The 26,686-nt window shown below is 40.9% G+C and overlaps 2 protein-coding genes across 4 annotated transcripts in view; both read left to right on the top strand.

The window, feature by feature from the left end:
- SERAC1 (serine active site containing 1) overlaps nt 1-26,686 on the top strand; it is a 274,787-nt gene that overhangs the window by 33,984 nt on the left and 214,117 nt on the right. For 2 of the 3 annotated variants that reach the window (XM_075862713.1, XM_075862711.1), the window contains exons 1-2: nt 377-465; nt 23,488-23,536. The exons of the other annotated variant lie outside the window; for it this stretch is intronic. The gene's annotated coding sequence lies outside the window, so the exon portion shown is untranslated. Of the gene's footprint in view, nt 1-376; nt 466-23,487; nt 23,537-26,686 lie in introns of those variants that run through there. 3 annotated transcript variants of the gene reach the window in all.
- GTF2H5 (general transcription factor IIH subunit 5) lies at nt 381-16,368 on the top strand. Its single transcript, XM_075862714.1, has 2 exons — nt 381-465; nt 16,052-16,368. Exons 1-2 carry the CDS (start codon nt 431-433, stop codon nt 16,230-16,232), a joined length of 216 nt encoding a protein of 71 aa, XP_075718829.1. The 5' UTR covers nt 381-430; the 3' UTR covers nt 16,233-16,368.

Here is a 26,686-nt window from a genome sequence, read left to right as displayed (position 1 = left end):
TATCCCTCATATATCCCACATCCTAGTGGATTTACAGTTACAGTGAACGCAAGAAAATACATTCTACATAAGTGTTTGCCCCTAAGAACCAGGGATTAGATGTTTTACCACTGAACGCCAGGAATCGGACAATGTCTCAAGCACCGTTCTCCAGTGGGCACATTTTATACTATTTAGCATAGTATATTTTGTGCTGATGGAACTTGGTTAAAAGTCAAAATAATATACTAATCTAAATTCAGCAAAGATCTTTATGCAAATGTATTTTTCCTACTAGGTACTCCAGCTAGTGCATTGTTTTCTAAGATGAGAACTACTTTTTATTTTAGATCTCCAATTCAGTAGCAATCATATCTTAATACCAGAACAGTAATTTAAAAGAAGTTGTACCACAAAGACTCAACTACAACTTCTGTGTTCGGCTGTCAAAATGGTGAATGTTCTCAAGGGCGTCCTTGTAGAATGGTAAGTACACCTCTTCCTTTTTTTTTTTCCCCTCAAAATGGTGCAATTTAAATTAGATATATACATGAATGCTTCTTATGTCAGAGGAAACAAAGGATCACGTAGGCAAAAATCCAACCTGTCTAATCCCTGTTTGCACCCGCAGGAAAGTTTTGGAGTACAAAGACTGTCCTGTATACATTAGATTGTCATCAGATCAAATCAACAAGGTTAGCTGACAAAAATCTCATGTTTTATGTGTGTAAGGCCTTATTTCAGATGAGCGTATTATACGTCCGTGTGCTGTCCATAAAAAAAACGGACAGCACACGGACCTATTCAATTGGCCTATTCACACGTCCGTGTTTTTTCACGCAGCGTGTGTCCATTGCATGAAACTCACTGCATGTCCTATTTTGGTCAGTTTTTGCGGACCACGTCACCAAAGTCCATGGGTGCGTGAAAAACCTGGACAGCATGCGGATGACATCTGTGTGCTGTTCGTGTTTTTCACTCACCAGTTGCTATAGAAATGTTGAGCATAAAAAAACAGGAACACTGATGCCACAAGGAAAGCACACTTATACCACACGGAACTGAAATACGCTCTGGTTTTGTTGCGGACGCTAAGCGGACACGCTCTTCTGAATAATGGTGTATTCAAACGCGACAGATTTTCTGCGAGTGAAAATAATTTCCAGTCATCTGAATGGAATTTGCAGAAATCCATACACCTGCTGCAGAAATAACGCTATTCAAATGAATAGGTCTGATTTTCAGTCGCAGAAATTTCTGCAACAAAATGTCACGTGTGTGTGACTGCACTCTTAGGCATTGTGCACACGGTGGAATTTTTGCGGCGCATTTCACCCGAACCTCTGATTGAATTCAATGGGAGGAAGGATCTTCGTGCTGCTGACGGCAGGAATAATTTTGCGTTGCACTTTTCGGCTGCACCCGCCAAGCATAATCCGCCGTGTGAACTGACCTTTAGGGTATGTTCAACACTGTTTATTTTTAGGCTTATTTAGGAGCATAAATGGCTCGTATTACGCTCCAAAATACACTTGAAATTTTCCTCCAAACCGTTTTCAACACTGCTGTTAACATGAGGTATATTTTTAAGCTGCTGAATTTAAAAAAAGCCCCGTAAAAAAAAAACTTGTAAAAAGTAGTAGCATGTCACATCTTGAGACTTCAAATGAAATAAAGCTTCCTTTTCAGCCATGAAAAATGCCCTGCGATCAGAGGTGGTTTTCCCTTAAACAGCCTTGTAATTTTCAGTCACTTCTTTTTCTATGTGTGAACATATTTTCAAACCGAATCTCCACCAGCTACTTGAATAGATCTATACATGAAATAATATCCTCTCTATTAACCCCTTAAGGACGCAGCCTAGTTTTGGCCTTAAGGCTCAGAGCCCATTTTTTCAAATATGACATATTTCACTTTATGTGGTAATAACGTTGGAATGCTTAAACCTACCCAAGCGATTCTGAGATTGTTTTCTCGTGACACATTGGGCTAAATGTTCGTGGTAAAATTTGGTCGATATATTCAGTTTTTATTGGTGAAAAATTGCAAAATTTAGCAAAAATTTTGAAAAAATAGCATTTTTCAGAATTTAAATGCATCTGCTTGTAAAACAGACGGTTATACCACCCAAAATAGTTACTAGTTCACATTTCCCATATGTCTACTTTGGATTGGCATCGTTTTTTGAACATTCTTTTATTTTTCTTAGATGTTACAAGGCTTAGAACATAAACAGCAATTTCTCAAACCCTGATAAAACACCCCATTTTAAAAACTAGACTCCTCAAAGTATTCAAAACAGCATTTAGAAAGTTTTTTAACCCTTCAGGCATTTCACAGGAATTAAAGCAAAGTGGAGGTGAAATTTGCAAATTTCATTTTTCTTGCTGAATTTCAATTTTATTCATTTTTTTTCTGTAACACAGAAGGTTTTACCAGAGAAACACTATTAAATATGTATTGTCCAGATTCTGCAGTTTTTAGAAATGTCCCACATGTGGCTCTAGTGCGCTCGTGGACTAAAACACAAGCACTAAAAGCAAAGAAGCACCTAGTGCATTTTGAGGCCTCTTTTTTATTAGAATATATTTTAGGCAGCATGCCAGGTTTGAAGAGGTGTTGAGGTGCCAAAACAGTAGGAATCCCCCAATAGTGACTCCATTTTGGAAACTACACCCCTCAAGGAATTCATTTATGGTTGTTGTAACCATTTTGATCGCACAGTTTTTTCACAGCACATATTTGAATTGGGCTGTGAAATGAAAAAAATTTCATTTTTTCCAATAAAATGTAATTTGATCAAAATTTCTTATTTTCACAGGGAACAAAATACTCCATTTTGTTGCCCAATTTCTCCTGAGTGCAGCAATACCCCATTTGTGGCGATAAACTGCCGTTTGGGCCCATGGGAGGCCTCAGAAGGGAAGGAGCGCTGTGTGTTCTTTGGAGTGCAGATTTTGCTGGTTTGGTTTTCGGGTGTCATGTCACATTTGCAGAGCCCCAGAGGTATCAAAGCAATGGAAACCCACCAGAAGTGACCCCATTTTGTAAACTACACCCCTCAAGGAATTCATTTATGGGTGTTGTGACCATTTTGACCCCATAGTTTTTTCACAGAACTTATTTGAATTGGGCTGGGAATTAAAACAAAATTATTTTTTTCAAATAATATGTAGTTTTGTTTGAAAATTTCTTATTTTCACAAGAAACAAAATACCCCATTCTGTTGCGCAATTTGTTCTGAGTGCCGCAATACCCCATTTGTGGTGATAAACTGCCGTTTGGGCCCATGGGAGGGCTCAGAAGGAAAGGACCACCATTTGGCCTACTGGGGATTTTCTAGTGCGAAGTAATGTATGCAGAAGCCCCTGAGGTACCAGTACAGTTGAAACCCGCAAGAAGTGACCCCGTTTTAAAAACTACACCCTTAAGGCATTCATCTAGAGGTGTAGTGACCATTTTGACCGGAGACTTACACCCCATAAGCTGTAATGTGGGTTCTCCCGGGTATGGCAATACCCTACATGTGGCTGCTATCAGCTGCCTGGGCACACAGCAGGGCCCAGAGGGGAAAGACGAGGGGGGATAAGCTGTGCGGAGTGCATCAGGGTAAGTAAAATTGGGGTAAATTATAAACCAAGGGATGTATGATAAATTTTAAAACACTCTTTCATACAGAGCTCTGGTTATTCGGGACACGTGTCACATTGATATATTATGTCCTCCCTTATAGCCCTCTTATAGCAGACTTTGCACCTCTTTTGACTTTTTCCCTTCTTGCCAGTTTGGGGAACTTCTCCTGGAAAGTGTTGCCGCCCTGGTATGATGCGTGTGGCCCTGCTTCCAGAAGTACTGGGTGCCCCCCTTCTTGGTCCCTAAAGATTAGGTTCTTGATAATCACCTCTTGAAATTCCAGGAAAGTTCCCGTCTGGCCTGCACATCGACTTAGCACGTACGCATTGTACAAAGCCATCTGTATGATGTGCACGGCCAGCTTCTTATACCACACCGCATGGCGCTGTAGGGCTTCAGGATTTGATCTGACAAGTCCATCCCTCCCATGTACCTATTGTAGTCCAGGATGCAGTCTGGTTTGGGGGTGGCCTTTCCTTCATATATGCTAAACCTGTAGGTATACCCTGATGCACTCTCGCACAGCTTAGACATCTTCACGCCATACCTTGCCCTCTTACCCGGCAGGTACTCGCGGAATTGAACCCTCCCTTTAAAATGTACCAGGGACTCATCAATAGAAATACACTTCTGGGGGTTGAACGCTTGGGAAAACCAGGCACTGAAACGGTCTAATAGGGGTCTCCGTTTATACAAACGGTCAAAACTGGGGTCATCTCGGGGTGGGCACCGCTCATTATCAGTATAATGTAAGAAGCGAAGTATTGCCTCATTTATTTATTTTTTTAGGTTACAGTTTAGTTCTGAAGTTGCTTTGAGGGGCCCATATATTAGAAACCACTATCAAACACCCCATTTTAGAAACTAGACCCCTCAAAGTATTCACAACAGCATTTAGAAAGTTTATGAACCCTTTAGGTGTTTCACAGAAATTTAGAGCAAAATAGAGGTGAAGTTTACTTTTTTTTTTTTGTCAGAAAATCCTCTTTATACCATTTTTTTTTACAACACAAAAGGATTTATCAGAGAAATGAACCTTTAATACTTATTGCCCAGATTCTGCAGTTTAGAGAAGTATCCCACATGTGGCCCTCGTGCGGTAATGGACTGAAGCACCGGCCTCCGAAGCAAAGGCGCACCTAGTGGATTTTGAGACCTCTTTTTTTTATTACGCACCATGTCCGGTTTGAAGAGGTCTTGTGGTGTCAAAACATTGGAAACCCCCCAAAAGTGACCCCAATTTGGAAACTAGACCCCTTGAGGAATTCATTGTAGTTTTCTTGGGGTGCATGCGGCATTTTGATTCTATTTTTAGGTGGCGTGGTGACTAAAAAACAGCAATTCTACTATTGTTTTTTTATTCTATTTTTTTTACAGCGTGCACGGTGCACTATAAATGACATATTCACTTTATTCTGCGGGGCGATACGATTACGGCGATACCATATGTTTATAGTTTTTTTTAACCCCTTCCCCCTGCATGCATTCTGGGCCTTAATGACCAAAGCAAAATTAGCAGTTTCACTAGGTCTTTATTTAATTGGTTATAACGTTGTAGGAATCAAATGTATCCCTACAAATTTGGTATGGTTTTTTTCAGCAGAAACAGGGCTTTCTTTTGGTGGTTTATACTATAGGTTTTCTTCTTTGTTTTTTTTTTTTAATTTTACAAAAATGCAAAAAAATTTAGACAAAAAATATGTTTTCAATTTATTGTGTAAAATTTTTGAAATAAATTAATGTTTTTACTTTTGCATGCCTCTAGATTTATGGTGTTTGTTATCTCACGGGCACTTGGCAAGGCCTCAAACTAAAGGTGTCCAATTTGGCCTAAGGATGACTATTTCCAAAGCTGATTTTTAGGCACCAGAGAGTCTTTGCAGAGGCCCTGTGGTGTCGGAAAATAAAAATACACTTAAAAATTACCCAATCTGGGAAAGAAGACCCCCCCCCCCCCCCACCCAGAATTATCATTGACAGTTTCACTTTTGCATAAGGAATCCCTCCCTATTTTGGCTTTTGGTAATTCAGTAATGTGCTACTGTATGGTAGGTCTCAAAGCATGGGTAATTACACAGTCCTGGTTTTGAAGGGCAAAAGGGGCAATAAAAACGTGAATCTCTTCTTCGGCCATGTTTTCGGCAAACTCTGCATCTCTTCTGCCGATTCTTTTGCGTCTCAGTGGCAGGGATAGGATGTAAGAAGTGACGCTCCGTGAGTCTCTTGACATCTTCTGATTCATGGTGTCCTACTTCCCCTCCTTCAAATAAAAGATGTTCAATAATTTTTTCTTGGAATTCCAGATAGGTCAGGGTTCCCTGGGCCTTTTTGAATATTATATAGGAATTGAAAGTAGAAACCTGCATCAGATAAATTGCCACTTTCTTGTACCAGGCTCTAGTTTTCCTTTTGATCAAATAAGGTTGGAGAACCTGGTCTGAAAGGTCGACGCCACCCATGTACTTGTTGTACTCTGTAATACAGAGCGGTTTCTGTCTGTTCGCAGTAGCGCCTCTCTCTCTGACAGTGACCTTGGTGTCAGTGTGTATAGTGCTCAGCATAAAAACCTCTCTCCGATCATTGCACTTAAAGAGGCTCTGTCACCAGATTTTGCAACCCCTATCTGCTATTGCAGCAGATAGGCGCTGCAATGTAGATTACAGTAACGTTTTTATTTTTTAAAAACGAGCATTTTTGGCGAAGTTATGGCCATTTTTGTATTTATGCAAATGAGGCTTGCAAAAGTACAACTGGGCGTGTTGAAAAGTAAAAGTACAACTGGGCGTGTATTATGTGCGTACATCGGGGCGTGTTTACTACTTTTTACTAGCTGGGCTTTCTGACGAGAAGTATCATCCACTTCTCTTCAGAACGCCCAGCTTCTGGCAGTGCAGACACAGCGTGTTCTCGAGAGATCACGCTGTGACGTCACTTCCCCAGGTCCTGCATCGTGTCAGACGAGCGAGGACACATCGGCACCAGAGGCTACAGATGATTCTGCAGCAGCATCGGCGTTTGCAGGTAAATCGATGTAGCTACTTACCTGCAAACGCTGATGCTGCTGCAGAATCAACTGTAGCCTCTGGTGCCGATGTGGCCGACACGATGCAGGACCTGTGAGTGACGTCACAGATCTGCACTGCCAGAAGCTGGGCGTTCTGAAGAGAAGTGGATGATACTTCTCATCCGAAAGCCCAGCTAGTAAAAGTAGTAAACACACCCCGGTGTACGCACATAATACACGCCCAGTTGTACTTTTACTTTTCAACACGCCCAGTTGTACTTTTGCAAGTCTCGTTTGCATAAATACAAAAATGGCCATAACTTCGCCAAAAATGCTCATTTTTTAAAAATAAAAACGTTACTGTAATCTACATTGCAGCGCCTATCTGCTGCAATAGCAGATAGGGGTTGCAAAATCTGGTGACAGAGCCTCTTTAAGTGCAAGCTGTTCATCACTTGCGAAAGCAATGGATTCCCCCTTTGCCAGGCGCATTGAGAGAAGTTGTGGTGGCAATCCTTTGCGGTTTCTGCGAACCGTCCCACAGGCCCCTGTTTTGTCAGCGTGAAGACTTTTGAAAAGTGGCACGCTAGAATAAAAATTGTCAGTGTATACTCTGTAGCCTTTTTGAAGGAACGACTGCATAAGGTCATAGACGATTTTTCCACTGACACCAAGGTTTTGTGGGCATCCTGGGGGATTTATTTCACGGTCTCTGCCCTCATATATATTGAAGCCGCATGTGTAACCGGTCTTACTCTCGGCATATTTTATATAGCTTTACGCCATATCTCGCTCTCTTTGATGGTATGTATTGCCTGAAACACAATCTCCCCTTAAAATTTACTAGGGATTCATCCACACTCAAGTTCATGTCAGGAGTGTAGGATTTTAGAAATGACTCTTTTAGCGCAGTAATAAAGGGCCTCAGCTTGTGAAGGCGATCGTGCCCGGGATCACTTCTTGGGAGGCTTTCTAAATTGTTACTAAAATGCAGGAAACGCATTAATACCTCATACCTGCTCCGGGACATTATTGATGAAAAAACTGGGGTTACATGAATAGGACTTGCTGCCCAGTAAGAACGGGTGGACGTTTTTTTTACAATGCCCATATTCAGAATGAGCCCTAAAAATTGGTAGGAACCCAGACCCTTTCATAACCACATGCAGGCTTTTCCGTCAAAAACTGCCTTGCAAAAAGGTTCGTCTGGTCCACTATTAATTGTAACAGCTCATCCGTAAAAAAAAATATGAAAAAAATTGTGTGGGGCAAAATTTGTGGTGTCAAGGTTTATGCCCGGAGTTGACATAAATTGGGGCACCTGAGGGATAAAGTTTGCTGCAGGATCCCAAAAAATTTGCGGTACTATTGGATTACTAGTTCCCGCAGTTGCGCCTGTGGATTCGGCAACAGCGGCATCTTCCATAGGGGGAGTTGTTGCGGAAGCGTCCGAAGCAGTACTTGTAGTTTCATCATAGCATATTTCCCCTTCTGATGCGGTTCCTGTGTCACTGCCAGAATCAGGGCACAAAATAGCATAAGCTTGCTCTGCGCTATAAAGTTTGCGCGCCATTCTAATAGGTTTCCTCTAATAGTAACAGTTTTTTTGTAACAAAATATATATTTTTTTTCTATACTTATAATATTTTATTTTTTTTGCTTTTTATGAGATTTACTATAAAAATGTAAATAAAACTAACTAAAAAAACAGGGGGGGGGGAGTTGTTACAATATAATGTAATGTTTCTTCACTGTAACGATTTGTTTGTTTCGATTTCACAGGTCTCTGTCTCTCCTGTCACAAAACCACAACTGAGAGGAGAGACGGAGAGCAGAGGAGAGAGCCCGCTGTTTACACTCAGCGGGTGGTGATCGCTGTGATAGGCTGTTCACAGCGGTCACCTCCTCCTATCAGAGGTTCCCCTGACGTTGTCTCCAAGCCTCCGCTGTCAGCTAACAGCTGAGGCTTGGAGATATATAGGCGCTGATTGCAGCGCAATCTCATTCTAAAGCGCCGACGTAGTTTGGCGGCGCTCTAGGATAAAGCCCACTAATGACCGCCGTAAAAAGGCGTATCGGCGGTCATTAAGGGGTTAATGTCTTATGGCGTTTGCACAATAAAATAAGTTTTGTAAAAAATCATTCACTTTTTGTGTTACCATATTCTAAGAGCCAGAACTTTTTTATTTTTCCATCAATAAAGACGTGCGAGGACTTTTTTTTTGTGTAACGAACTGTAGTTTCGATCAGTACCATTTTTAGGTACATGCGACTTTTTGATCTCTTTTTATTCCATTTTTTGGGAGGTGAAGTGACCAAACAATTGTGATTGTGGTACGGTTTATTATTATTTTCTTTTACGGCGTTCACCGCGCGGCATAAATAACGAAATAATTTTGTAGTTCAGGCCTTTACGGACGCGGCGATACCAATTATGTATAGTTATTTCTTTATATATTTTTATTAATAATAATAAAGGACTGATAAGGGAAAAAGGGGGATTTTTACTTTTAATACTTTTAAAACTTTTATTTTCTTATTTTTACACATCTTTTTTTTTACTTTTTTTTTACTTTATTACTTTGTCCCACTAGGGGACATGAGGGCAGGAGGCCCTGATCGCTATTCTAATACACTGCACTACATGCGTAGTGCAGTGTATTAGAACTGTCAGCTACTCACTGACAGCAAGCATACTGGGTCCTGACGTTGTCAGGACCCACTAGGCTTCCGTCTATGGCATAGCCGGACGCCATTGTTTGGTGTCCGGTTGCCATAGTCACCATCGCCGGCCGCTATCGTGTAGCAGGCCGGCGATGGCAGCTTAACCCCTAAAAAGCCGCGATCTCTATAGAACGCGGCTCTTAAGGGGTTAATCAGCGGGGACACAGCGATCGGTCCCCGCTGTAGGAGCTGTGACAGCTGCTGTACGAGACAGCAGCTGTCACAGCTCCTGTATGCGTCGGGAGGACGGCCGAAACGGCCGTTACTCCTGAGACGTACTATTAGGTCATGGAGCGCGAACGCTATAGTTACCATGACCTAATAGTACGTCCAGGTGCGGGAAGGGATTAAACAGACTTCGAAGTTCAGAAAGCATTTTTTACTCCTCATTTCTATGCATGTGCCTTGCAAAAATTTGGTGCATATGAATGTGGAATAAAAGAATGGGGAAACTTTAAAAATAAAAGTTGCAAAAAATATATATTCTCTACTTCACACAGGCTTTGGCGTAGGCAACCTGCCGTCATGTTTTATCCAGTTAATGGCAGTGTTGTTTGTTTTGACATACAGAAGTGGTTCTTGTGATTCCTGCGCGTGGATCCCAACTATTTCCTGTAGCAGATATTGTTATACACATTGCATATGCAGGTTTTTGGGTTTTTTCTGTTATCTGAAACCTGAAATGGATATAAAAATAGAAAAGATTCATAAAACTTTTACATTGTATTTCTCCACCTGTTTGCGTCCACTGAAATTTGTTCTTGGTCTCAGAAAAACTGCATTCAAATGAAATATGTGAACTGGCCCTTTGGCTGGTTTGTAATTTTTACCCTTTCACCTATGACAGAACCCCTGGAGAGACATCCCATTCGCTGGACAGGAAGCCTGACCATATAAAAAAGGACACACCTCTCCACACACCCAGTCAGGTTTCCTGTCCTCCGGATGGGATTGTCCTGTGGGTCAAAGCACTCTCTCCAGGATTGCAGACCCTCCAGCAGGTACTCACCTGTGTTCAAGGAGACCTTCTGAAGGTGTAATCCTCTTAGGGAGCAACCTGTATTCTGGGTCTGGTATGTCCCTCTTCTCCTGGTCACTGCTTCCCTCTACAGAAGTGGTAGATTCCCGCCGCGGGTGGTCTCTCTTCTGGGGGGAGAAGCTCTTCTGGGGTCAGGCCTGGCTCCAGGTTCAGACAGAGAGCCAGGACTTGTGACCCAGCATTTGGCCGCTTCCGGCGCACTACAGTGACCACTTCGAGTCACGGCGCACGTCACTTCCGGTGGGAACTTTCCAGGTAGCGGTGCTCCAGCAGCTCGTGGGGAGGAGGGGGCTACAGCGTGTCGTGGCCTCGGAGTCTCCCCAGACAATCCTAGGCCTATTTTTAGGCCTGAACCAGGACAGCTCCTTCTCCAACAAAGCAACCAGCATGGAAGCTCCAGGAAAAGCAGCAGGACGCGTGGAACCACCTGAGCGATCAGATCCAGGAAGATTCTCAAGTCTGGTACTTTAAACGGCATGGGATCTTCTAGGAAGCATGGTAGGACTAACCTTTTTTTCCATTATTAATTTTGTCCTTCCTTGTATATTGCATGTTTCCTAGGTCAGAGAGGGTCCCAGGAAAAGTTGGACAAGGCTCGCAACAAAGAATGTGTTGTGTGTAGTAGGAAGCTAGCAGCCTCTTATCAAAAACGGTTATGCCAGCTTTGTTTAGATATCCTGACAGAGGAATCCCCCAGCCTTGCCTCTAGCGTAAGAGATATAGTGCATACAGAGGTTAAGAGCTCAATTAGATCCCTCAGAAAGAATCATGATCTTCCTAGCACCTAGTCTGGCAAGACCTAGGCGATTCTAATTCCTCTAGTGAAGAGGAAAGGTTTGAGGAGGAAGGGGAGCTAGGCTCTGAATTTTTCTCTGACGAAGATGGGGGAGGGAACAACTTATTCCCAGCGGATGACGTGGACCAACTTCTTAAAACAGTCCGGGCCATTATGAATGTCAATGACCCCAAAGAACCCCGGTCTATTCAGGACGTTATGTTTGAGGGCCTGGGTCCTAGGAAACAGAGGAATTTTCCTGTTCATGGGAATATTACCAGCCTCATTAGGAGGGAATGGAAGAACCCTGACAGGAAATTAGGCATTCCCAATGGATTTTTGGTTCCCAGATTGGATGCCCCGGTAGCGAAGATATGCAGGAAAAATGCCTTACCGTTTGAAGATCTTGGATCTCTCCCTGATGCTATGGATAGGTAGGCAGACTATTATCTAAAAATAACCTGGAAAGCCTCTGCAGGGGCCTTTAAGCCTGGTATTGCGGCCACATGTGTAGCCAGGTCTCTTAAAATCTGGATAGCTCAGTTGGAGCTTCATCTCATAGACAAGACTAGGGATCAGATACTGGCTTCCCTCCCGGTTTTGTCTAAGGCCACAGATTTTTTGGCTGATGCCTCAGTGGACTCGGTCCATCTGGCAGCCAGATAAGCAGCCCTATCCAACTCAGCCTGAAGAGCTATATGGCTGAAGACATGGAAGGGAGATGCAGGCTCCAAAGGGAAACTTTGTTCTATTCCTTGTTCAGGAGATTTTTTTTGTTTGGCCCTCCACTGGATGATGATCTGGAGAAAGTGTATGTGTATATATATATATATATATCTATATATATCTGTGTGTATACACACACACGGTGTATATATAGATAAAAGATAACCAATTCTCATCCTGAGTTCTTTCTAAAGACTCGGTGTGTGGAGAGGTGTGTCCCTTTTTATATCGTCAGGCTTCCTGTCCAGCGAATGGGATGTCTCTCCAGGGGTTCTGTCATAGGTTCATGGATAACCGATTACCGGTAAGTAATCAATCTTTTTTTCAGCCAATGACAGGAGTGGATACAATAGGGAAGTCTCAGTCTTTTTCCTTTTTATACTTTTCCTTTTTTTAATGCACTCCATACTTTAACTCCTTTTTTCAGTTTTGTTTTTTTCCTCCCCACATTCGAAAAGCTATAACTTTTTTCTGTCAATATAGCTTTTTTAGGCTTGTTTTTTGCTGGAGGAGTAGTAGTTTCTCAGGTCAGAATTTATTGTACATATAATGTACTGAGAAACTGAAAAAAAAAATCTTTATGGGGTGGAATGGGAAAATAACCGCAATCCCTCCATAGTTTTTTGGGTTTTGTTTTTACGGTGTTCACCGTGTGGTAAAAACGACACGTTAACTGTATTCTGCAGGTCAATGCGATTACGGCAATGCTAAATTTATACAGTTTTTCTATGTTTTACACAGAAAAAAACGAATTGTTGAAAGAAATGTTTTTTTTTTCTTTTGTGTCGCCATGTTTTAAGAACCATAAGTTTTTATTTTTTCGGCAAATGATCTGTGTAAGGTCTTGTTTTATGCAGGATGAGCTGTGGTTTAAACATCGTTTTGATCACTTAGAATTCAATTTTTTTGTGGGAGGTGAGGTGACCAAAAAAACAGCAATTTTTAGGAATTATTTTTTTTTTTACCGTGTTCATCGTGCGGGTTAAAAATGTTATATTGGAACTGGACTTTTACGGACGCGGCAATACAAATTAAGTTTTATTTAAATTTTCTGCATTACTCTAGGAGAAAAATGTGAATATGTCTTTATTTTATTTATATATATATATATATATATATATATATCAGATATAAAAAATGGCGACAGCACCCTGCAGCACTAATGCCACCTAAACAACTAAATATAAATAGATATGCACTAAAGCTAAATCTACCTACAAATAGGGAGGTTCTTAGTGCACATTTTGATCAAAAAGTGTTAGCCCACCTGCCACGACAAGGCGACCTCTGTAAGGTGGGAACCTACGCTGCACATATACCCAGAACTGGGACTAAGCCTACATATATACCTGGGGATGGTAGGATCCAGCATTGAACTGATTAAAATCACCCAGGGCAGAATGGGAGGAGTGCAAGAACAACAAGTGGAGGCAGTCACTAACCCCACATATATGGATCCCATAAACACAACAAAAATTGAACAGCACATTCCAACTAAATGATACAAAATACGCAGGTGCAAGAACACCTGTGACTGCAGATATACAGCAGATATAAAAAATCGTGTCAGCACCCTGCAACACTAATGCCACCTAAACCACTAAATATAAATAGATATGCACTAAAGCTAAATCTACCTACAAATAGGGAGGTTCTTAGTGCACATTTTGATCAAAAAGTGTTAGCCCACCTGCCACGACAAGGCGACCTCTGTAAGGTGGGAACCTACGCTATATATATATATATATATATAAGTAGCTTGAGAGAGGTTCTGTGACTAACCGAAATGTTTCTCACTTGAGGTAAATAAATCCACCCTATTTCATCCACTCTGAAGTCCTGGTGCCGTTACTTTGTTCTATGATTATATATATATATATATTTATAATTTATTTTTTATTTTTTTACCGGTTCTTATTAAACCCTGCCTCTGGGGGGGGCATAATAAGAGCACAAAAGATGGCAGACTCTCGAGAAGAGGTAAAAGGCTACGTCCACCTTCACAAACCCAATATTTTTTATTGTCCCAATGTATCTAAAATGAAAAATCAACTTTATAATAGGTCTTGATTAATAATTTCGTATCAAGTTCTCCTTACAGCTCCTATTCATTATCATGGTAAAACAACAAACCCCTGTGTTGTCTGATCCAGCACTCCTACTTTTTTTTTTTTTCTTTCTGTTCCCAACTTCTTACTAACTTAACAAATGTGCATTACCACAAAGCAGGGGACAAATAGAAGTAAGTAGTAAGTATGACTGCAGGTTCAGACTGTACAGGGTTGTATTTGTTGTCTGTTACCATGGAGATGCATATAAGAGCTGTAGATACAAAACAATAGGGTTTTTCGAAATCAAGACCTATTGTTGCTTTATTTTTCATTTTAGATACATTGGAAAAAAAATGTCTGTGAAGGTGCACATTGCCTTTTAAGAAAGAACCATCAAAATTAAAGTACCCCTTGACATGTTTCACACTGAAATGTTTGTGTTAATAGCAGTTGGTGGTAAATAAATAAACTCATATCAGTACAATAGCTCCAGCTGAAACTATATGTGGTGTAGTATAAAAGAGTATCTGGCACACCAATTTTGAAACAAAAGTGTTTTTATTTTGTTTTGTTTTTTTCAGGCACTGAGCCATGCTGGGAAACTGCATAGACGAGCGCTAGTGGTGCTGATAGCGGCTGGTCGCTGTGTCATGGCGCTCATGACACAGCGGCCAGCCGCTATAAGCACCACTATAAAAATACCTTTGTTTCAAAATTGGTGTGCCGGATACTCTTTTATACTCATATTTGGGTTGGGCCCCTATCTGTGCAAAACCCCATCCTTCCACGTATCTGGTGCTGTCTGAACCTATACACATATGTGGTGTAGGATGTCTTTGCCTGTTTGTTTATATGTCTGCAACTAACTACTTATTTCTAGTTCCGTTTTTTTCTAAATAAAACGACATATGCAATAAACAAAATCTGCACTTCTTGAATAAGGCCTAAGGGTATGTTCACACGCAGTGAGCAAAAACGTCTCAAAATACGGAGCTGTTTTCAACAGAAAACCGCTCCTGATTTTCAGACGTTTTTTGTGCCACTCGCGTTTTCACAGCCTTTTTTGGAGCTTTTCTCAATAGTCTATGGAAAACGGCTCCAAAAACATCCCAAGAAGTGTCCTGCACTTCTTATTTGCGGCCGTTTTTTTACGCGTAAAAAAAGCAGCGAAAAACACTCTGTATTTTTCGACCGTTTTTCGGGTGTTTACGGCCTGAAAAAAGGCCGAAAATAGGCCGTGTGAACATACCCTAACAGTTATTGTTTCTGCCTTGCAGGGACAGATTATCAGCAGCGCAGAATAGTTTTGAATTATGGCAGAATTATTGTGGGAAGTATCTATAGAGCTTAAACTTTAAATGTCAGAATTCTGGTCCGAGATAGTTCTAATATGTTTCTCTACATATGTAGCTCGTCCTCGAAGAGTGCATATGAATGCGTTCTAACCATGTTTCTTCTTTTGGCCACAATCCCTGAGACCAAACTACATTTGACAGCATTTACATTACAAAGTTTCAGCACTATATGTGTATGTCTTGCTAACCTTTCATTTCGCAAAAGTAAAATTCCTTTTTTTCTGCATTGAGCAGTGTAAGGCCCTGTTCACACAGCAAACTTTTTGCAGCGGATTCCGCCGCAAAATTCTGCCTCCCATTCAGTAGGAGTCAGACGCTTCATTTTCCTGCTAGGAAAATCCGTCATGTGAACTGACCCTAAAATCCATTGCATGTTCTTTTCAACTACACAAAATGAAAAATATATATTTTTTTCTTTGAGTCTATGGGCTATGTATGCAAATGTATAACTTCTTTCGGGGCCCAACATTTGGCAGATACGCCAAGAGATTTTCTTGGTGTCTACTCTGAACGTAGTGTTAAAATGCCGTGTGAACATAGCCTTACTGCACTACCAGATGGTGGTATTTTTCTGCAGTTCGGAGATGATTTTGATTGGTTAAGTCCTGGTAGTCTACATCTGATTTCCTAACTGGTAGAGCTTGGATTTTTATAACAATAGACTTGGATGTCTAGATTTTCTAAGTTTTTCAGCATGTGAATTGGTCTAAAATAATGCCCGCTGCTTGGATGACCAATACCCCCTCTGGTGTTTTGTATTTGCAGTGACCCAGCTATGAAACAGTTCCTTTTGTACTTGGATGAAACGAACGCTTTAGGAACCAAGTTTATTATCCAGGACTTGGATGAGACCCACGTGTTTGTCTTAGCTGAATTGGTTGCTGTACTCCAGGAGAAAGTTGGAGAGCTGATGGACCAGAACTCTTTTCCTATCACACAGAAGTAAAATGTATGGAATGTAAAATATGATAGATTAGTGTATTTTTTTCTTGGTTCACAGTATTGTTCAGAGATCTGTTATGTTAATATTTTTGTTTTATGTTGGTGATGTAAACTGCCAATAAATGTCACATAATGTGTGATCATTTGCTTTAATCCTTTACCATTTATATATTGTCACGTTTGGTAACCTTAACCCCTTAATGACCGGGCCATTTTGCACGTTAATGACCAAACATAATTTTTTGTTTTTTCACGGTCGCATTCCAAGAGTCGTAACTCTTTTTTTATTCAGTCGACATAGCAGTATAAGGGCTTGTTTTTTGCGGGATGAGTTGTATTTTGTAATTGTACCATTTTTAGATGCTTACAATATATTGATTAACTTTTTTATTAACTTTATTTTAGGAGAGAATTGAAAATAAGCAGCTATTCCAGCATTAATTTTCACGTTATAAATTTACGCCGTTTACTATGCAGCGTAAATAACATGTTAACTTTATTCTATGGGTCGGCACGATTACGGGGATACCAAATATGTAAAGGTTTTATATGTTTTCCTACGTTTGCACAATAAAAAAACCTTTTAGAAAAAAATTACTTGTTTTTCCATCGCCGCATTCCAAGAGCCGTCAATTTATTATTTTCCGTCGATGTGGCCGTATGTGGGCTTGATTTTTGCGGGCCAATGTGTAGTTTTCATTAGTACTATTTTGGGGTACATAGGACTTATAGATTAACTTTTATTTTATTTTTTATGGGGGGAATGGGAGAAAAGAGAGAATTTTGCCGTTGTTTTTTTTGGACGCCGTTCATCCGGCGGTTTAATTAATGTGTTCATTTTATTGGTCAAGTTGTTACGATCGCGGGGATACCATATATGTGTATGTGTTTGTTTTGACACTTTTACTAAATCCACTTTTTGGGCAAAAAAAGTAGTTTTATTTGATTTTGACTGTAATTATTTTTATTTTTTTTCCACAAACTTTATTTAACTGATTGACATTTTTTTTTAAAGTCCCACCAGGGGACTTCACTATGCGATGTGCCGATCGCATATATAATGCTTTGGTATACTTCGTATGCCAAAGCATTATTGCCTGACAGGCAGTTGCTGAAGACAGACCTGGGGGTCTTTGTTAGACCCCCGGCTGTCATGGAAACCCGACGGCGACCCGAGATTTGTTTGCGGGTGCGCCGATCGGGTGACAGAGGGAGCTCCCTGCCTCTGTCAAACACATTAGATGTCGCTGTCACTATTGACAGCGCGGCATTTAATGGGTTAAACTGCCGGAATCGGAGCACGCTTAGATTCCGGCAGTTGCAGCAGGAGCCAGGCTGTGTATAACAGCCGTGCTCCTGCCGCTGATCGCGTGGGTACAGTGGCAGTACCCGCGCCATCACGTATATATATCCGTCCTCCTGCGCGAACTAGCAGCTGCTGAGGACGGATATATCCGTCCTTCGGTGTTAAGGAGTTAAGAGTATAAGTTCAGGGGTCGTATTAGAGCTATCTTGCTTGAGCTAGGTACGATTTCCATTATAGCCTCCGAACAGTCTGAATTCTTCATCACATGGATTCAACAGTATGCCGAAGAAGTTCCTGAGAGATTCTGCTCTATGCTGACTTGATAACCTAATGCAGTTGCTGCACATTTGACAGCAATACTGTATTGGATCACTAATTGATGATGTGCGGGCCATATGAAAGGACTTTGTAACATAGAATGTTATCCTGCTTGAAATATCCGTTAGAAGCCAAAAAGGCATTCACATGATCCCCAACCGGACTCAGGGCTGTAACATGTAAACAATTCTCAGTAACCCCTTAGCGACCAGACTATTTTAGGCCCTAATAACCAAGCAAATGTTTTTGTTTTTCTATAGTCTCATTCAAGGAGCTATAACTTTTATCCTTCTGTCGACATAGCTGTATGAGGACTTGTTTTTTTTCGGGATTAGTTGTGCTTTTTAACGGCACCATTTTGGGGTAGGCAGGGGTAGGCATCATTTTTCGGTTTACTTTTATTAACTTTTTTTTGGAGGGGGGATAGAAAAAAAACCCTGAAATGCCGCCATTTTTCTATGCGGTTTTAAATTGACGCTGTTCACTGTGCGGCGTAAATAACACGTTACCTTTATTCTATGGGTTGCGACGATTAAGACAATACCACATATGTATATGTTTTTTATGTTTTACCGCTTTTGCACAATAAAAACACTTTTGAACTAAAATCTATTTATTTTTGCAACGTCTCTTTCAAAGAGCCGTATTTTTTTTCTTTTTCTGTCAATGTAGTTATATGAGGGCTTGTTTTTTGCGGTACTGGGTGAAGTTTTGATTTGGTACTGTTTTGGGGTACATGGGACTTATTAATTAGCTTTTATTAGGACTTTTTTTGGGGGGGCAATGGAAAAAAGTAGCAATTTTGCCATTGTTTTTTGCGGGTTTGTTTTACGGTGTTCTCCTTGTGGTTTAAAGAGGCTCTGTCACCACATTATCAGTGCCCTATCTCCTACATAAGGAGATCGGCGCTATAATGTAGGTGACAGCAGTGCTTTTTATTTTTAAAAAAACGATCTGTTTTCACCACTTTATTAGCGATTTTAGATTTATGCTATTGAGTTGCTTAAAGCCCAACAGGGCGTGTTTTTACTTTAGACCAAGTGGGCGTTGTACAGGGGTGTGTATGACGCTGACCATTCACTGTCTAAACACTTCAGTATCGTTAATGTGTTTGTATAAGACAGCACATAGCGATCTAAAAGGATCCCTATGCGCTGACTAAATGAATGGAGAGGAGTGCATGACGCTGATTTGTCAGCGTCATACACTCCTCTGTACAACGCCCACTTGGTCTAAAGTAAAAACACGCCCACTTGGGCATTAAGCAACTCAATAGCATAAATATAAAATGGCTAATAAAGTGGTGAAAATAGATAGATTTTTAAAATAAAAAGCACATTATAGCGCCGATCTCCTTATATAGGAGATAGGCCACTTATAATGTGGTGACAGAGCCTCTTTAAAGGGAATGTGTTGCGAATTAAACCTTTTTTTTTTTTTAAGTGTCGTTACTTATTTCTATTATATTTTTTAAAGTTTTTTGCTGTATTTTTTTTTTTCTTCTTCCTTATGGTGGAAAGTATTAAAAATCAACTAATAATTTGACATGTTTTCCTATGTTGGCCACCAGGGGGAGCACTTCCCAGAATTACAGCAAGGTGAATAAGGCAAAGCAACCTGACACACAATATCACAATAAGACACAATAAGAATATCATTGACATAGTTAACTGTCACTAATAAATACACTGGAAGGTTATGTACATACTTACCGCAAGCACATCGCGGTTTTCCAGGTAGTGTTTTTCATGTGTCCAGAGCTTGACAGATGAAGCGAGCCGATGTAAAACTAGTCACATGTCTGCGTTCCATCTAAATTCTCCTGAACCGCAATCTAAAACACCTGTATTAAACCGGATATAAACCCTAACCCCAAATGTCAGACCATTCATTTTCAGCCATGATTAAGGACGAGGAGATCGTCTGAAACGCGTAGGCTTCACACACCCATCTTCTCTCCATATATCCACCCTTCTTCCGTGGGAGCAAGTTCTCCCTGTGTTTTTTACTTGCATTTTCAATAAAATCGGAACCAGTTTCCATTTTAATACAAATTGAATGATTTTTCTCTTGCGCTGGATCACACCCACTTTCTTGCTGTGTCTCTACCAACGTGTGCCGACACGAGGATCCTGGCGCAACAGGCATTGGACATTTTTTGCCTTAAGGTGAGCTGGAGGTTCCCTCCTATATTTTTCTCTAATTTATATGTGCAGCAGTTCTTCACCTAAAACCCCCTTGTCATCATTTGCTAGCCCCCACTGGTGGACCCTGTAAATGCAGCGGAGACTATGACATTTTGCGGTCTTGTGCTACATATGGGGCTAGTGAAGAAGTCAAAGATTAGGCAATGCTGGAGTGCGGATATTTTGTACAATACTACGAACAATCTTTAGAAGTGCGACTCCTGCCCAAATAAAACTGGCCTGTGCATAAGGGTTTGGTTCAAAGCGTACGTCACTATACATGGATTGTTAATTTTATTATTCATTTACCCCATTATTACATCATCCGATTATGACCTGATGCACTCCGCCCAGCTTACATATACCCTGATGTACTCCGCGCAGCTTACATATACCCTGATGCACTCCACAGAGCTTACATACGTATACCCTGATGTACTCAGCAAGCTTACATATACCCTGATGTACTGCGCCCAGCCTACATATACCCTGATGTACTGCGCCCAGCTTACATATACCCTGATGTACTCCTCACAGCTTACATATGCCTCCACGTTGTAAACTGAAATACCAGTTATACTCCAAATAAAACTACTACCAAGCAAAATCTGCGCTCCAAAAGCCAGTCTAGCAGTGTGCCCAAACAGCAGTTTATGACCACATATCAGGTATTACAATTTATGGGTTGTGTGTCTAAAGTGGCACAATCTGAGCACAACATATTGGCACTGAAATAGCATATCTGTGGAAAAATGGCAATTTTCAATCTGCAAAATCTATTGTGTACTAATTTCTGCAAAACCTGTGGGGTCAAAATGCTCACTTCACTTCTAGATGAATTCCTTTAAAGGGGTGAAGTTTCCCAAATGGGGTCACTTCTCAGGGGGTTTTCACTGTACTGGTACCTCAGCGCGGTGCAACATGGCATCAAAAAACTATTTTGTAAAATCACCACTCCAAAAATGAAATTTTGCTTTTTCACTTTAGACCCTTGCGTGTGTCCAAATATCAGTTTACAACCACATATGGGGTATTTCCTTACTCAGAAGAAATTGTGTAACACATTTTGGGGTGTCTTTTTTTTTTTTTTTTTTTTTCTCTCCTGTATTCCTTGTGGAAATTATGAGCTAAATCTACATATTATTGGGAAAAATACATTTTTCCATTTTCAGGGCCCAACTCTAATAAAATCTATAAAACACCTGAGGGATCAAAATGCTTAACTACACCTCTAAGTTAATTCTTTGAGCGGCGCTATGGGATCACACCTGGGGAATTTCTACTGTACTGGTACTTCAGGGGCTCTGCAAATGCGACATGGCCCCCAGAACCCAATTCCGCAAAATCTGCAATGCCAAATCCAAATGGAGCTCCTTAGCTTCTGAGCCCTGCCGTTGGTCCAAACGGCAGTTTATGACCACATATGGGGTATTGCCGTGATCAGGAGAAATTGCTTTGCAAATGTTGAGGTGCTTTTTCTCAGAACTGAGCTCGTCCCTGAAAATCTAGCCTTTTGAAATTTTCTTGAAAATGCGAGAGATTGCTGCTAAAGTTCTAAGCCTTGTAACGTCTTGGAAATATGAAAGGACGTACAAAAAAGTATGCCAACATAAAGTAGACCTATGGAATATGTGTGGTATTATGATGTTTTACAATCAGATACATTTAAAATTAGAAAAATAATACATTTTGCAAATTTTCACAAAATGTTGGTGTTTTTCACAAATAAGCAATGAATTTATCGACCAAATTTTTCCCCTAACATAAAGTACAATATGTCCGGAGAAAACATTCTCAGAATCACTTGGATAGGTAAAAGCATTCCAGAGTTCTTACCACATAAAATGAGACCTCCGATTTGAAAAAAAAATGGGGCTGGTCTTGTATGCCAAAATGAGCTTGGTCCTGAAGGGGTTAAAATGTCGTTTTATGTTCATATTACCATTTGCAGCTTCTTTGTGAAGAGAATACACTTGCTCGTCTTCAATAAAAGTAAATATTAGTCTTTCCTGGTTGCATAAGTGACAGATGGATGAAGTGGGGGAGGGGATTTCCGTTTCTTCATGTTATGATCACATCACCTTTTGTTATAGTGTTTACCATCTTGTATGATTTTTTAAGATTATCTCCCAGACCTCAGTGTAAGGCTTTATTTAGATGAATGTTTTTGTTAACGGACGTCACACAGCTGTTGTTTTAACGGACCGTGTGAAGGTTCCATGAAAAAATAGGACATGTTCTTTTTCACGGATCCCTCAATGGACTCAAGTCTATGAGGCATCCGTGAAAACGGGTCCCGCATGGGTGTGATTCGGACGTGAAAAACTGTAGACTCGTTCGTCTAAATAAAGCTTAAAGCTGTATACAAATGCATTTTTGCTTCTGCGGTAAACTGCCCCTGTGGCCAGGCCAGGTATTACACTATAATGAACAGGATTTTATGAAATGCCATATACAGAGTGCAGATGAAAACTGCACAGTTTACCATTACCATGGTGCGTTGACCATTACAACTCTGTTATTATTGTAAAACCGTGGCATGTTGCGATAATCACAGTAATAAACCACACCATCTGAACCTACCCTAAGGTTATGTTCACACGGGCTATTTTCGGCCGTTTTTCGGACCGTAAACGGCCGAAAAATCGGAAGCAGTACACCTCCAAACATCTGCCCATTGATTGCAATGGGAAAAACGACGTTCTGTTCCGATGGGCCGTTCTTTTTACACTGGCCGTTTTTTTAAAAACGGCAGCGAAAGAGAAGGTCAGGACACCTCTTGGGAAGTTTTAGGAGCCGTTTTTCATTGACACTATTGAAAACGGCTCCAAAAATGGCCGTAAAAAACAGTGAAAATCGCGAGTGGCTTAAAAAAATTCAGAAAATCAGGAGCTGTTTTCCCTTGAAAACAGCTCCGTATTTTCAGACGTTTTTGAGTTTGCGTGTGAACATACCCTAAGGCTGGGTTCACACGACCTATTTTCAGACGTAAACGAGGCGTATTATGCCTCGTTTTACGTCTGAAAATAGGGCTCCAATACGTCGGCAAACATCTGCCCATTCATTTGCATGGGTTTGCCGTCGTACTGTGCCGACGACCGGTCATTTACGCGCCGTTGTTTGACAGCTGTCAAACGACGACGCGTAAATTGACTTCCTCGGCAAAGAAGTGCAGGGCACTTCTTTGCAATGGAATTTGAGCCGTTCTTCTTTGCATTCAATGAAGAGCAGCTCAAGATTACGGGCGTAAAGACTCCTTGCATAATGCAAGGAAGAGCTTTTACGTCTGAAACGACGCAGCTGTTTTCTCCTGAAAACAGTCTGTCTTTTCAGACGTAAAAGACAGTTCTCGTGTGCACATACCCTAATATTAATGTCTGTTCTAATGTGACCGCTACAATAGCCTTGGTTTTACAGCTGTGTCCCATTGATTGGCTTTGTGTTTATAGGTGACTTGGGATTGACTGTTGCTGCTCCTGAGACAACCTATAAGTCACGGTACTCGTTTTACTAACAATTTATCATTTTGCATTCAATTCCCTCGCTGTTTTGCTATATCATTGGTTTATCCTTCACCATATATTTATATTACTGAATATAAAACACTACCCATATGGATAGTTTTATTCGCACTGTGCAGTTTAGATGAGATTTAAAAAAATATATATATATTATTATAAATTTCTAAACCTAAAGCTTAAATTCAGAAGTATAACTTTTTTAATGATCTGATTTCTTTGTTAAAGGGGTTATGCGGGGACCAAAATTATTAGCAGTGTATTCACTGCAGTATGTGAGTACACTCACTAATATACATACCGGACTAGTTGCACAGCCTTTGATTATGATACGACTCTTTGTCATGTGACCGACCCCGCTATACTCCATGCACTCGCTATACTTCTGCTTGTATGTGGAGTACAGCGGGGTCGGTCACATGACAAAGAGTCATATCGTTCTCAAAGAAGGCTGTGCAACTAGACTTCCGGTCCACTGGCAGCGCTATAAAAATCTATGAAAATCTCAGAATGCGTGTGACGGGGGACCGGAATGTATATTGGCAGTGTACTCAAATACTTCAGTGAGTACACTGATAATAATTTTTGGTCCTCGTATAACCCCTTTAAGGATATACTCCTGGCATCAAAAATTACACCAAACTGTACTTTATGTACCTAGCTTTAGTGACGTTTTTGGCAAGGTAGTCCTGCAGAGATCCCATATATGGTTACTTGGTAGGGCTGTTCCCCAAGATGTGACCCAATTTATCCCCATTCACTAGCTTAATAAGTCCCAGTCTCTATAGCGAAGGTACCAAAAAATTAAATCAGACAGTCCCACTATTTTACTGCAATTACGATGCAATACAGCTAGCAACTGGCGTAGATTTATGCTATAATTTACACCAGTTTTCTGGTAAATTATAAAAAATGTCTTGGATCACTGTGGCCCCGCCTCCTTTGGGGAGTCACACCCCCCGTTACACATGTGGTTAAAATGGCCAAAAGTCGCAATCTTCAATGCGAACTGCGATATTTGGGCCCTTTTGCATCTTTTCTGGTATAGAAAGGGTGATAAATTTCCACTATTATGTTTTTTTTTCTACAGAAATCGAATTAATGAAACAAAAATGAAATACATGAGACATTCCGTTTAACTAAAGCCCTTCTCACGTGGTTTCACATGTGGTGTATTTTTACAACGTGGATTTGTCCACAGTGAATCTGCCACAATCTGTATGTTGTAAATGTGGGTTATGTTGCGGATTTGGATGCAGATTTCACCTTTAGCTAAGCAAAGGGTATTATCCGCGGCATATCCGCATCCAAATGTGCATGGAAAACATGCCGATTTTGCGGCGTATTCGTTGCGGACAAATCTGAGGTGTAAAAATATGCCATGTACGAATCCACCCTGAGGTCTCTTTCACACGGCAGTATTTTTGATCAATATTTTGCTTTTAGTATTTTGAGGCTAAAAACAGGGAAAATAAACAGAATGAAATATGTAGTAAGATTTGCACCTCTTCTGTGCTTTTGGACCCTCTCCTGCTTTTGGCTTCTAAATACTGATGCAAAATACTGCCGTTTGAAAGTCGCCCCAAAGCTGAGATTGATTGCTTAACTGCAGAGATCTAATGAAATTCTAAACCCTTCCCTGATCTATGAAATATATATCCCCCCAAAAAAGTCTTTCAGAAGGAAGGATATATTTGACAAAAACCAAACCTACTTATGAGAGATTGATAGCATTTTTGTCTGAATTATCATGAGGTAACTAAAGCGGTGTTCACATATGTTACTTTGCATATAAAATTCTGCTAGATAACTATTAATATATTATATAACTGTTAAAATACTTAGACTGTGTAAACCTTTTTCAGCCATATTTTTAATGTATGTGTTTTTAAATATTTTTCTGTTCGACCTGTATTAAAAATTGTATGTAGTTTTAGTGCTGCAGCTTCTATGTATATCCACTATATATAGACACTGCATAACGCCGATGTAAGTCGAATCGGTCAGCTTTTCCTCTAACACACAAGGCTGGGTTCACACTGTGCATTTGTGTTGCGTTTTTAGCATGAGTTTTTTTTTGTTTTGTGTTTTGTTAGATCAACTCCCATGCCTCTCAATCAAACAAAAATAAAAAAAACACATGCTAAAAACGTGCAGTCAAAACCAGCGGTCTCAAACTCGGCCGGCTCAGTGGGCCACGTATAGAAAAAATGTGAAGTTGACGGGCCCCATTACTTTCAAATTGGATGCAAAATTATTGTTACTCAAGTAGTTATTTGAACTACTATAGCAATGCTACATTACTATAATAATACTGCTAGATTAAACTTAACGGAAATTTCGGCGTTTTCTCCACGTGCTTATTTTAACAATCCAGTTTTCCAGTTTGTGTCGCTAAATGCAGTCCGGCGGCTCAGTTGGCAGCGTTTGGCAGACACACGAATGGCAAGATTGGACCTTTTTAGATCGTGCCACAGAGCACTCTGTAGGTACTGCCACAGTGCCCTCTAGATACTGCCACAGTGCCCTCTAGATACTGCCACAGTGCCCTCTAGATACTGCACAGTGCCCTCTAGATACTGCCACAGTGCCCTCTAGATACTGCCACAGTGCCCTCTAGATACTGCCACAGTGCCCTCTAGGTACTGCCACAGTGCCCTCTAGGTACTGCCACAGTGCCCTCTAGGTACTGCCACAGTGCCCTCTAGGTACTGCCACAGTGCCCTCTAGGTACTGCCACAGTGCCCTCTAGGTACTGCCACAGTGCCCTCTAGGTACTGCCACAGTCCCTCTAGATACTGCCACAGTGCCCTCTAGATACTGCCACAGTGCCCTCTAGATACTGCCACAGTGCCCTCTAGATACTGCCACAGTGCCCTCTAGATACTGCCACAGTGCCCTCTAGATACTGCCACAGTGCCCTCTAGATACTGCCACAGTGCCCTCTAGATACTGCCACAGTGCCCTCTAGATACTGCCACAGTGCCCTCTGTAGATACTGCCACAGTGCCCTCTGTAGATACTGCCACAGTGCCCTCTGTAGATACTGCCACAGTGCCCTCTGTAGATACTGCCACAGTGCCCTCTGTAGATACTGCCACAGTGCTCTCTGCAGATACTGCCACAGTGC

Source organism: Rhinoderma darwinii, chromosome 4, assembly GCF_050947455.1.
Source record: "Rhinoderma darwinii isolate aRhiDar2 chromosome 4, aRhiDar2.hap1, whole genome shotgun sequence".
Lineage (NCBI taxonomy): Eukaryota > Metazoa > Chordata > Amphibia > Anura > Rhinodermatidae > Rhinoderma > Rhinoderma darwinii.
Note: the sequence above shows the minus strand (reverse complement) of the source record. Positions and strands in the feature narration are given on the sequence as shown.